Here is a 13,582-nt window from a genome sequence, read left to right on the forward strand (position 1 = left end):
TATATTTATAGTATATAATTTTTATAATATATAAACCTGAAAGATATATTTCTCAAATATACATATTTATAAATTTATATGTATTTTATTTGTATTAAACTCATATATAGAGATATATATTTGAGATATATATGTATGTATATATATTGTCAAGTTTCTACATTGGCATAGGTCTGTTTTGGAACTTTCTATTCTATTCAGTTGGTCTGTTTGCCTATTCCTGCACCAGTAACACATCATAATTACTGTAGTTGTATAATAAGTCATGATATGTTATAGTCAAGTCACCTCTACTTTGTTTTTCTTCTTTAAAATTACCTTGGCTCTTCTTGGGCCTTTTTATTTAATATAAATTTTATAATTACTCCATCAATTTCTATGAAGAAAATCTGTTGTGGTTTTGATTGAAATTGTATTGATAAGATTTATTTTTGGAGAATAGAGATCTTTATTATATTGAGTCTTCTTTTTGATGACAACATAGTATATCTCTCCATTTATTTAGGTCTTCTTAAAGCCTTTGAATAACATTTTGTGATTTTTTTCATGAAATTTTTATACATCTTTTGTTAAACTTATTTCTAGTCACTTTATTTTTTTGATGTTGCTATTGTAATGGCAAAAAAGTCATTATATTCATTCTCATGCTTAAGAATGAAATTGACTTATGTATAACTTCTATTTACAACCTTGCAGAATGCTTCTATTCATTCTATCAATTTGTCTCCAGATTTCCTTGGATTTTCTATAGACAATCATATTTCCTGTGATTAATGACATTTTTATTTCACCACCACTAGTCATGTTTTTCATTTGTTCTTCTTTACTGTGTTGGACAGGAGTTCTAACTCATTGCAGAAGGTAAGTGGTGATAGAAAGTATCCATTGTCTCATTCCTGATTTTGTAGGGAATAGTTCTAATGTTTTACCATGAAATATAATGCTTGCTCTAAGATTTTGATATCCTTTTATGAATTGCTTATTAAGTGACTTTTCTCCATATATTGAAATGAGCATACTCTTTAATATACTTATATGGTGAGTTACACTAATAGATGTACTTAAATTATCATTGCATTTCTGAAATAAACCCAACTTGACCATGATTTATTTATTTATACAGAGCTGAATTATATTTATTAATAGTTTGATTAAGATTTGTGCTTTGTGCATCTATTTACATAAATGAATCAGTCTTTATTTTTCCTATCTATACTGGTTGTCTATTTTTTGTATCAAGGTTAAACTAGCCTTGAAAAATTTGTTGGGGAATGTTCCCTCTTATTTATCTAAGAAGTTCTCTAGAAGATTTTACATAAAATTGGAATTATCTGTTCTTTAAAGATTTGGTAGAATTCACTAGTAAAATCATCTTAGCCTGTTGTATTTGTTTACTTAGTAGGTAAAACTTTAATTGCTAATTCAACTTATTTAATAGATATTAGAAGATTCAGGATTTCTAGTTCTTCAGTCAATTGTGATAGGTTGTATTTTTATAACAAAATCTATATTTTTTCTAAATTTTCAACTTATTAGCACAAAATTGTTTTTAGTATTATTACCTTCAGATCTCTAATGTATTTTAGTTACATCCTCTTTTTATTCCTCAAATTCTTTATTTGTACCTTTTGTTTTTTCTTTATCAATCTTACCAAAGATTTGTCTATTTTTTAAATCTTTATAAAGAAACAGCTATTGACTTTATTATTTCTCTCTGTTGTATGTTTTTGTGTCTATTTCATTATTTTCTGTTTTTATACTTTCAAGTTTACTCTGATTTTCTTAAGTTGGATGCTTAGCTGATAATTTCTGCCTTTATTTTTTCTTAATATAAGCTTTAAGGTTATAAATAATTTAGGCACTATTTTAGCTTTATGTCACAAACTCTCACACAGGCATGTGACCAACTCAGCCCTAATGTCCAAGTCCCATTCCTGCAAATAGTCACCCTTTGGCCATTCTTGATGCAGACTGTGGCATAATCCACCCTCAGGAGGACAGTCCCAAGAAAGAGGTTCAATTTAGGCCCTGGAAATAGACTTGGAGCTGTTTAGGCAAGAAATTGGGGGTTCCAGGTACCTAGTAGGTGGTTTAGAAGTGAAATATGCAGGCTTTAAATAGATACATTTTCTTGACCCTATAGACTACTCACCTTGTAAAGATGAGAAAACCTAGAGGAAGGCCAGAGTGGGGCCCTCTCAAATTAGAGGTTCAGGTCAGGGCCTCTCTTGCCCATATCCAAAGACAGTACCATATGAGACAGGAAGCATGCTTCTTTCAAGAGGAAGAATGCTGCCACAGCAATCAGACAAGAAAAAGAAATAAAAGGCATCCAAATTGGTAAGGAAGAAGTAAAATTTTAACTATTTGCAGATGATATGATACTATACATAGAAAACACTAAAGACTCCACTAAAAAACTATTAGAACTGATAAATGAATTCAGTAAAGTTGCAGGATACAAACTCAATATACAGTTCACTGCATTTCTGTACACTAATAATGAAGTAACAGAAAGAGAAATCAAGAAAACAATCCCATTTACACTTGCATCCAAAAGAGTAAAATACCTAGGAATAAACTTAGGAGGTGAAAGACCTGTACTCTGAAAACTATAAAACCCTGAAGAAAGAAACTGAAGATGACACAAACAAATGGAAAGATATTCCATGCTCATGGATTGGAAGAACAAGTATTGTTCTTGTTCTATACTATACAAAGCAACCTACACATTTAATGCAATTCCTATCAAAATACTAACAGCATTTTTCACAGAACCAGAACAAATACTCCTAAAATTTGTATAGAACAACAAAAAACCCTGAGAAGCCAAAGCAATCTTGAAAAAAAAGAACAAAACTGGAGGTATCACAATCCTAGATTTTAAGATATACTACAAGCTGTAGTAATCAAAACAGTATGGTACTGGCACAAGAATAAACACATAGATCAATGGAACAGAATGGAGAGCCCAGAAATAAACCCACAATTATATGGTCAATTAATCTTCAACAAAGGAGACAAGAATATACAATTGGGAAAAGTCTCTTCAACAAATGGTAATGGAAAATACTGGACAGCAACAGGCAAATGAATAAAACTGGATCACTTTCTTATAGTATACACAAAAATAAACTCAGAATGGATTAAGGGTCTAAATGTGAGACCTGAAACCATAAAAATCCTAGAAGAGAGCACAGGCAGTAATTTCTCTGACATTTTTCTAGATATGTTTCCTCAGGCAAGGGAAACGAAGGCAAAAACAACCTATTGGGACTACATCAAAATAAGAAGCTTCTGAGGAGCTAAGATGGTGGCATAGTAGGAGGACCCTATGCTCCTCTCATTCCTAGAGCACAACCAGATAACTATCAAATCATTCTGAATACCCATAAAAATGACCTGAGTACTGACAGAACAAACTGCACAACTGGAGGGAGAGAAGAGGCCACATCAAGGAAAGTAGGAAGTGCAGAGACGTGGTTTGGGAGAGAAACAAAATAAAAAGCTTCTGCACAGCAAAGGTAACAATCGACAAAATTAAAAGAAAACCTACAGAATGGGAGAAGATATTTGCAAATGACATATCTGTTAATGACTCAATATCCAAAATATATAAAGTTGTATATATATATATATACAACTCAATACCCAAAAAGCAAATAATCCAGTTTATAAATGGGCAGAAGTCATGAACAGACATTTCTCCAAATAAGACATACAGATGACCAACAGATACATGAAAAGATGCTCAACATCATTCATCAGGGAAATGCAAATCAAGACAACAATGAGATATCATTCGCACCTGTCAGAATGGCTAAAATCAAAAACACAGGAAACAATTTGTATACCTGAATTTAAATAAAAACTTAAAAAAAATTTTTTAAACACAAGAAACAGCAAGTGTTGGCAAGGATGTGGAGAAAAGGTACCCTCATGTAATGCAAATTGGTACAGTCACTGGGGATAACAGTATGGAGAAAAAAAGAAAAAAAGATTTTTTTTCTAAAAATAGAATTGTCAAATGATCCAGTAATTCCACTATTGCCAAGGAATACAAAAACACTAATTTGAAAAGATATATGCACCCCTATGTTCATTGCAGCATTATTTACAAGAGTCAAATTATGGAAGCAGCCCAAATGTCCATTGACAGATGAATGGATGAAGAAGATGTGAGATATATATATAATGGAATATTATTCAGCCCCCCAAAATAAGGAAATCTTGCCATTTGCAACAACATGAATGGAGCTAGAGAGTATAATGCTAAGCAAAGTCAGTCAGAGAAAGACAAATACCATATCATTTCACTCATATGTGGAATTTAGGAAACAAAACAGAAAAAAAAAAAACAGAGAGAAACCAAGAAACAGACTCTTAACTATAGAGAATAAACATGGTTACCAGAGGGGAGGTTGGGGGCGGGGGGTGAAATAGGTGAAGGGAATTAAAAAAAAAAAAAAAGGAAGAATGCTGGTTACAGTAAGATGAGGCAGAAGAAGTATTCTGTGCAGAGATATGAGGGTCAGGAAATTTGGGGAGTACAGAGAAATATGGAGTTCAGAACAGGCAAGAGATACATGGTGAGACTAGCTGGCCTCTATATTAGAACTCTGAAGTAAAATTTGGGCAAAGTCACAGTGGATTCAGCCTTTATAAGAACTATTCTCTCTTCATAAGATACTCTTCCAACTCTACTGATTTGCTGCATCCCTCATTCATCTAACTCATACATACTTCAGGTCTCAGCTTGAGTTTCACTTTCTCTAGAAGGCCTTCCTTCCATCCCCTTTTTAATTTATCACCCTCCCTCTTAAATTTTAAGAATCTTAAAATTAGGAATTATGAATCTATAATTCCTCTTTTGTTATAGTCAATCACATAGCTGACTTTCTGATTATTCAGGCTGGAAGCTTTCTGAAGACTTTTGTTTTGTCCTGCATCATATCCCCAGCACCCAGAAAATGACTGAAACACATCTTGTGATCAAGAAATATTTGGCAAATTAATAATTTGGCCTTGGGGCACCTGGGTGGCTCAGTCGGCTGAGCATCCGACTTGATTTCAGCTCAGGTCTTGATCTCCAGGTCCTGGGACTGAGCCCCACGCCAGGCTCCGTACTCAGCAAGGAGTCTGCTTGAGATTGTTTCCCTTTCCCCATCCCCTCACCCCCCCCCAAATCATGCACACTCCCTCTTTCTCTCTCTCCCTACAATAAATATATCTTAAAAAATAAATAATTTGGCCTCATGATGCTTGAGTGGCATTGCTTGATATGGTTGAATCCAAATAGGGTATCAGTAGAATATCAGCCTTTTAATGTTCTTCCACTTGGAATAATGTCATTTTACATACAACTTTTCAAAGCCAGTTATTCAGACAAAGGTGGTTTATTTTGATATCTAAAACACTATACAAGATTCTCTGGAAAATATAAAATCATCCTGCTGTTACACTATCATTTTAGAAAAATAAAAAGGCTTGGATTATATACTAGAAACACCCCATCACATATAAAACATTTCTGCTGTTACCTGTAGTAAAACAGACAAAAGGACAACTTGAAGGAGAGGGAACGGTCCTGAGTTTGGGTTGGGATCTACCCACCCCAATCCCAAGAAGTGAAGACAAAGATGAAAGAACTAAGATGCTAGTTTGTGGTGGGTCCCCTCAATAACCCAATCGGTTCATATGGACAACCCATCTGACATATTCAAACCACTCTTTGACTCACTGATGGTCATTATTTGGAGACTTCCTCCAAACCAAGCACATGCCGGTTGTTAAAATAATGTGGAGGTAAATCAACAGTGCTACCCCTTGAGAATCTTGCTCCAAGGATTCTGTGAAGACAGCATCCTTGGTCCTGATGAGTAATTCTGTGGCTGTACATGATTCTGGGTGCAAGTCCACAAATACTGGGGCATTGCCTGAGTGTTACTAAAAATAACAAAGGTTTCAGGGCTGGAGACATTGTCAACCACACTGTCATGGCAATCTGTGTCTCCAGGACTCAGTGGTGGGGGAACGATATGTAACTGATGACCCTGACAGAAGGAGCCTGTGAGTACTTCAGCGTCAAACACATATATCAGTTCATCTATGGCTGATGTTTTCTTGACCTGGTATGCTAGGTTTTTCAGGTTCTTGGTGAAGTATATACCAACTCCGTATTTTGGGTCTGATAAAAGAAAAAAAGTTAAAAGATTATTAGGATCTGATGAATCATATTGCCTATGTGGGTACTACTATGTAGTCTCTCTCTAGTCCTCCAAATAATCACCACCTCCTGGTTCCAAGTCCCTGTCTGTAGCAAAGACACCTACAGTTGTTCTCTTGAAACAAATTATCATTGGTATCATCAGCCTAATAATAGCTTACATTTATACACCTACCTTCCTTTTAATTTTCCTTCCTCCCTCCCTATTTTTTTCTTTACATTTACTTCGGATTTAATGGAATATTGTTGCAGACTCGAGAGCAGCACTGAACAACAGAAGTTCAATGTAAGCCATATATGTAATTTTAAATTTTCTAGTAGCCAGATAAAAAGGTAAAAAGGAACAGGTAAAATTAATTTACTAATTTTTATTTAATCTATGATATCCAATATGTTATCATTTCAACTTGTAATCAATATAAAAATTATTAAGGAGATATTTTACATTCTTTCCTTGGGTAGTGATCTTTAAAATCAGTGTCTATTTTACACTTACAGCACATCTCAATTCAGATTAACCACATTTTAAGTGCTCAGTAGCCACACGTGGCTAGTGGCTACCAACTGGACAATACAGCTCTAAGGCTTCAAAAAATGACTAAGACATGACCTCTGTTCTCAAAATTTTATAAATGGAACTCCCCACTTGTAAACAGTTAAAGTACAGCACAATTTTATGTGGAGAAAAAAATATTTTGAGATAAAAATCAAAGATTTCTTTCCTGGAAATTTCCTCTTGCTCTTGGTTCTTCCACCCATTGAGTTCTTGCTACTTATTATGTCAGGGGTAAAAAAGATAAAGCTCAGAACAAAGTCAATTGAATATATATAAATTGGATATATATATATGTATATATATCATATATAATTTTTTAAAAAATTTATTTTAGAGAATGTGAGAAGCGGGAGGAGCAGAGGAGGAGGGAGAGAGGGCAGAGAAGGAGAATCCCTGCTGAGCACGGAGCCCGAGATGATGCGGGGGCTTGATCCCAGGATCCTGAGCTTGTGACATGAGCCAAAACCAAGAGTCAGAGGCCCAACCGACTGAGCCACCCAGACACCCCATATAGCATATATAATTATTTTTAATCAAAGCATAGATTATGGTCTTGAAAGGTTTTCTGAGAGAGGAAAAGGGTTTTTTGAACCAGAAGTCTAAAAACCTAAAGGATTCAGAGCATGGAGTTTATGCCATATGTAACAGAGGAGAGAAGGATAAAAGATATTCTTAGAATAGTTATGTCACTTCAAAATAAATAAAAGTTCTTCCTTCCACCTGGTGGAAAGAAAAGAAACAGAGAGGACATGACTAGAACTCTTGGGGACTCTGAGAAGGGACTCAGTTCACTGCCCCACTCCCTCAAGAGAGCCCTGGGAGTCAAGATAGGGCAGAACAACAAGAACCTCAGAAAAACAGGGAGTAGGGGACTTCCAGAGTAAAAGGAACCATCGTGTGACTCTACTGGGTGCAGCCCCCTCATCCAGCATGGCCGCTAAGTGGAAAGCAGTAACGGCTGGAGAAGATGTCCAGAACAGGTGAAGAATGCCACACAAGACCTTGCATTTCAGCCTGGAGGATGTGCACACACAAAAATTTCCTGCGCTGCAGGAGGGGCACAGACAATGGCCCAGAAAGGAATTCCCTCGGCATGAAAAACAGAGTGCCCTGTGTAGACACTAAGAACAAAGAGCACCATAAATTTAAGCACAGGAGGGTGCTAATGACCAAAGCCCAGGGTGGTTTTTCCAGCAGAGGACATCTGGAGACAGAGAACAGACAGATGCAGAACGAGACCACTCTTCCCACAGTGCCTGTCCCATCATCTAAAGCACTCTCAGAAGAGAAGAAGGAGAAAAAAACTTGCAGGAACTGAGTTTAAACCCCAAAGGGACTAAGAAAACTCTGAAAATGACTGAGTTCATCTTGAGCTGTCAAGATGGGAGTTTTCCACCTCTGTAGACATGGGAGCATGAAAGGTAGGTAAAGTTCCATTTTAGAGCTATAAAGAAGACAAGCCCCACACCTGAGTTTTGTGGAACTGTAGATTTTTGTACCTGTAGGAGTTACAGATGTGGTAACAAAGGAATGTAGGAAGTCCGGAAGCAAGAGCAGGAAGCGACTTCCTGGGCCTGCAGGAGTGAGGGAAGGTGTCCACCCGGAGACGCCATTTGAGATACGTCTGGAAGAAGGAGTAGGACTTTGCAGGGCTAAAAAAGGGGTGAGGAGGGAAGGCATTTCCATAGGCAAAGGCATAGAGGCATGAAATATCCAGCACATTAGGAAACTGAGCAGTTCCTGGCTGAAGTGTGGATGAACACAGTGAGTGATGAGGTTGAGGAAATAACAGGGGTGGAGTGGGGGGGTGGCGGCTAGGTCCTTACATGCTCTGCCAATGAGGTGGGAGTTTTACCTTGTAGGCAACTAGGAAGGCAGATATTATTAAACAAGCATGTATGTTTTTAGCATGACAATTATGGAAGCAGAGAAAAGGATAGGTTGGATAGGGCTGTGGTTTTGAGGGAAGGAAAGGACCTGGTCATCATCTAGGCCCAGGGGAAGAAGAACAAAGGCAACAGGAAGAGAGAGGTGAGGCTGGGCTGAGAATGTCGTCAAGAGGGAACTAACAGGGCTGTGTGACTGCCTGAACCTAGAGTAAGAGGAAGGAAGGAATGGAAGATGACAAACTTTCCAGTTGGGGACTTGGTATATAGATGGTGATGGTATTAGTCAGGTTAGGGAGTATCAGGGGTGGGGGTGGGAGGAAGCACCTGTTTCTTAGGGAAAAGTATGGCCAAGGAAAAAAGTCAGTCTGAGGTGGCTATGGAACATCTAGGCAGAAATACTCAAAAGACAGTTGGAAATATGGACCTACAGGTCAGGAGAGAGGAAGGGGGTTAGAGTTACAAATCTGTAAGCCATCACAGAGGTAGGAGTTGAAGCTATAGGTATAGGCTAGTGAATGAATTAGAGAGCATCTGGAGGTGGACATAGGAGAGTTAAAAAAAAAAAAAAAGCTTCCTTTAGAACGCCAGAAAACACCCAACAGGTGGACTCACTAGATTATAAATTACAAGGGCAGGAACTCTTTGTGTTTTACTGTTGTATTCCTCCTACCTAGCACAGGGGCTGACTTACAGAATGTGCTCAAGAAACACTTGTGCAATGAATGAATGAACCCAGTAAGAACAACTGCAAGCATGGAGGCTCCTTCTTGCTCTATTCAGCCAAGTCCTACAAGCAGGAGATGAATACAGAACTGGCTGGAATGCAAGCCAAGATAGAAAATATAAATATATAAAGCTTCATTAATAGAAGCCCCCTTTGCCTATAGTTGGCCATCTAAATTGACCAAGAGTCCCATAATTTGGAAATTTGCAGGGGTAAAAAAAAAAACCAAGAACCTTTGTACTCCATATGAAAACTAGGTTAAAAAAGAAGAGTTGCAAAACAACTTCAGTGGTGATAAAATGTCTCCTGGTTCTCAAGCACCTTTGGTTAAGCACGCTCACCAGACATGTTGGCTCAAGTCACATTATGGACAGTATCTCCCCAATGAGTTTATTATCTGAATCGCCTCAGGCAGTGGCTTTAAGCTAAGAGCTAGGGACATGGACAGAGCACAGAGGCCAGTAGGTAAAAGACCCGAATCTTGAGGCTTAAAGACTAGATGGAGACAAGACCTTTGGCTGGGTTTTAAAGATACAAATTGACCAGAAGTAAACAGGCTTCATGCCTGCTGAGGTTTTAAAGGAACCGTGTTGCTGAAGAAACTGTAAGCCTGGCTGTCAGTAGCCTGACAGCATTCAGCAAGGATCATGCTATATATTTTGAAAGGTAAAGATCAAGAACATAGTCAATGGATCAGGCAAAATCAAGCCACATGGCGAGGTATCCTCCATGATTATTACTAAACATCTTTGTCTCCTTTGGAGAGATCTAAAGGGGACAAAACAGCAATTAAGTATGCAATATTGTTGTACAACTGAAAAGAGACATGGAAGCTACACATAGTAGAACTCCCATAGCTGAAAAGGATCTTAAGATATTGTTTACTTCACCTCCAGATGCTCTCTAATTCATTCACTAGCAGGCTACAGGAAATGAAGAAGATGGAAGAGAAAAGAGCAACTTATGAAGTTCAGGAAAATGCCCTTTTAATTAAGGGATGAGGTTTGGTAGTGTTGATAATAATTTTGTGGAGCTAAGCCAAAAAAAAGCTTCTGGGTGCTCTCTGCAGATAAAACACACAACCACAGAAAAGAGAAAAACAGTGAACTGTAGATCTTACCGCTAAAGCTTTCATCAACATTAAACGCATCAGCAACAAAACATATGAAGGACAAAACAAAAAATATGACCCTTTCCAAATTACTTGATCACTATATCCCAGTTGCAAGGGTCTCCCTCACCACAGCAACAAATACTATGAGTGATGAGTCATCTGCTGAGGTCTGCTCACCAATCCCCACATACAGAGGCCCTGAAGATGAGGGGCTGACACCTACCGCGGGGCGCCGAGTACATTCTTTGAAAGCCAACTCTGCATACCGCTTCACAGAACTGGTAGGGAATTTGCTGAAACAGCCTGTGGCTCACAGGCTTCCCATGTGTTCTCCCTTCCATCATTTTCTTCTTTTTTTGGAAGACAGCCATGAGAACCGCGTTGTCTATTTTCTCCACCTATGACCCAAGGATATGAAAAACTGAAAAAAACTAGGAAAAAGTGAGAACCACTATTTACATTGCTTGATACTCTACTTCAAAGAGAAAGGATCTTATGTGCATATTACTTGGCATGCAACTTGCTTTTCATATAAAGTGTTTTAAGAGTCTCTCCTGACCCCACCCCTCTCCTACTTTGACTTCTGTCTCTTCAAAATTCCCTGTCCCTTCTTTGATAAATCCATATAATAAAAATTCACTGAGCAATCCCTACATGCCAGGCACTGGTAATGAAATGGTCAACAGTGTAGACAGTCTTTGCCTTCTTAAAAGCTCACAGTTTAGAGAGAGGTAAAAATAGGTAAACAATTATAATACAGTGTGATACATGCTATTCCATTTCTTTTCATGTTGCTTCAAGATAGGCAGAGAAGTTTGCCCTGACACTTGATCGGTGCTTCCAGTGATGTCCTGACATCATTCCTACCTCCTGATTCCAACTACACCCTTTGTGCCTGCCCACCCCTGCCCGCCTTTCAGTCTTAATCCTAGGGGTCCAGGTCAATGAGCAGCTGGCTTAGAGTCATCAGCAGGTGAGTTTTTCTTTTGGTTACAGAACCAAGTGAGAGCAAGACAAGTCAAATCCTTCCCTTAATTAAGTATACCTTTATAACCTGCAAACCACAGTTTTCAAACTGTTTCTTCTGATCCTGAATTTCCTCCGCTGAAAGCTTTAGGCATCTCAGAAATGTATTCCTTTTCATTTCATCCTGGTTTTGGGGTTGCCAATCAGTCCATTGTCCTAAAAATGAGTAACACAAAACTTTGTCTCAGTGCTCTGTGAGAGGAAAAATGCTTGTAAAGAAATTTAATAGGGGTGCCTGGGTGGCTCAGTCGGTTAGGCGACTGCCTTCGGCTCGGGTCATGATCCTGGAGTCCCGGGATCGAGTCCCGCATCGGGGTCCCTGCTCGGCGGGGAGTCTGCTTCTCCCTCTGACCCTCCTCCTCTCATGCTCTCTGTCTCTCATTCTCTCTCTCTCAAATAAATAAATAAAATCTTAAAAAAAAAAGAAAAAAAGAAATTTAATAAAACAAGTTATAGAAATTTAAAGGAATGGATTAGCCAGTTTAAACTGTATGGCTTATATCTTATATGTTTAGGACATGCAAGGAGAGTACAATATAATGAGAAGGCATAGGATAAAAGAGGGGATTAATAAATTTGTCCTCACATGATTTGGATTAAGAGGCTGAGGGAGTGAGAGAAAAAGGAGCATTAGCATATACTTCCCCCATCAATGTTGTAATGATGATATATAATTGTGTTGCTAATAGGAAATGTTTATATTTCTGGCCAGGATGCTCATCAACAAAAAGATACGGGCATAACAACACATTAAGGAATGATGAAAAATAGTATGACATTTATATAAAACTTTTTCAAGATTTTCAAAAAGATTTCATATCTCAACTTCATTTGAGCATTACAACACCACCACTGACACAATTAACACACTTTTACAAATAAGGAAATTGAAACTCGAAGTTAAGTGACTTGCCCAATATCACACAGCTAAAACAAACCTGGCTTTCACCGGTGCTTTCTGCAATTGGCAAGGCAAAATATTTGGTACATATATCACTCATATGCACCCAACCACAAAGAGCAAACTTTGGAGATTAAGAGTTTATGGTGTCCTGTCTTCCCTCCCTTCCTTCCTTTTTTCCTTCCTTTGTCCCTTCTCCCTTAACTTTCCTACCTTCCTTTTTAAGTTCAAGGGACAACCTGTTACTGCCTAGCAAATCCTTGTTGGAATAAATATACATATAGGCGAACAAACAGACTTATTTTCTTTTTAAAAGATTTTATTCATTTATTTGAGAGAGAGAGCATGAGCAGCGGGGAGGGGCAGAGGGAGAGAGAGAGAGAAGCAGACTCCCTGCTAAGCAGGGAGCCTGATACAGGGCTCGATAACCAACTGAGCCACCCAGGCACCCCTCAGATTATTTTCAGTTTGACTTAAACCCAAGTAAACAAAAATGACATAATTCCCAGCACATTATTTAACCACAGAAAGCAGATGATAAATCCAAAGAAATTCACTAGAGGGGCCAAGTTGTAAATCTGGGAAACAGGGGGGACAAAATTCCATATCAGAGAAACTCCAAAGCCAGGAAATTTCAAAGGAAGATACTATAAATTAAATCTCGAGAGCAACAGCTGACCTTTATAAAGTATAGTAACAGAGTTCAGTTCACCTGAGTTCAGCAAACATTTACTGAGCTCCTATTACCTGTCCAGTGCTGGGTTGGACACCAGAGACTCAAAGATCCACAAACTCCTACTGTCAGAAGCACTCCCCAGGAAGGATTACAATGGCAGCATAAAAGAGGAAACACCTAACTTCCATTATTTAAATTGTATCGCTCTAATGGATAGTTAGTTGATGTTCCTTGTAGTAATAACTCATTGAAAATTTATCCATTTTGTTAACTAAGGTCCTAATCTAGTTGAGAGAGGATCAGTGTGTAGGAGCCTCGGAAACACAGCTGTGGAATGATATGCTTAGTCATCAACTATCAAAAGTGCCACCTTGCAGCAGAACAAGGGACTCACAGGGCTAATTGCCAATAGTCGGGAGAATGGGTCAACCCTACGAGTGCAGTGAGTTTAAAGTCATGCTACAAGCTTT

General features: G+C 38.1%; 1 protein-coding gene across 10 annotated transcripts in view; it reads right to left on the reverse strand.

Moving 5' to 3' along the window:
• Positions 1-5,377: 5,377 nt before the first annotated feature.
• The window catches only part of PARP9 (poly(ADP-ribose) polymerase family member 9), a 28,752-nt gene continuing 20,547 nt past the window's right edge, over positions 5,378-13,582 (reverse strand). For all 10 annotated transcript variants that reach the window (XM_045902984.2, XM_045902987.2, XM_045902986.3 and 7 more), the window contains 3 exons: positions 11,555-11,691; positions 10,733-10,907; positions 5,378-6,187 (listed from right to left, as the gene is read on the reverse strand). In XM_045902984.2, the coding sequence (XP_045758940.1) occupies positions 5,820-6,187; positions 10,733-10,907; positions 11,555-11,691 (680 nt within the window). In that variant the 3' untranslated portion in view covers positions 5,378-5,819. The remainder of the gene's footprint in view (positions 6,188-10,732; positions 10,908-11,554; positions 11,692-13,582) is intronic.

This window comes from Mirounga angustirostris, unplaced genomic scaffold, assembly GCF_029215605.1.
Source record: "Mirounga angustirostris isolate CCGP_5_RB_7025 unplaced genomic scaffold, mMirAng1.0.hap1 SCAF_1, whole genome shotgun sequence".
NCBI classification, from domain to species: Eukaryota; Metazoa; Chordata; class Mammalia; order Carnivora; family Phocidae; genus Mirounga; species Mirounga angustirostris.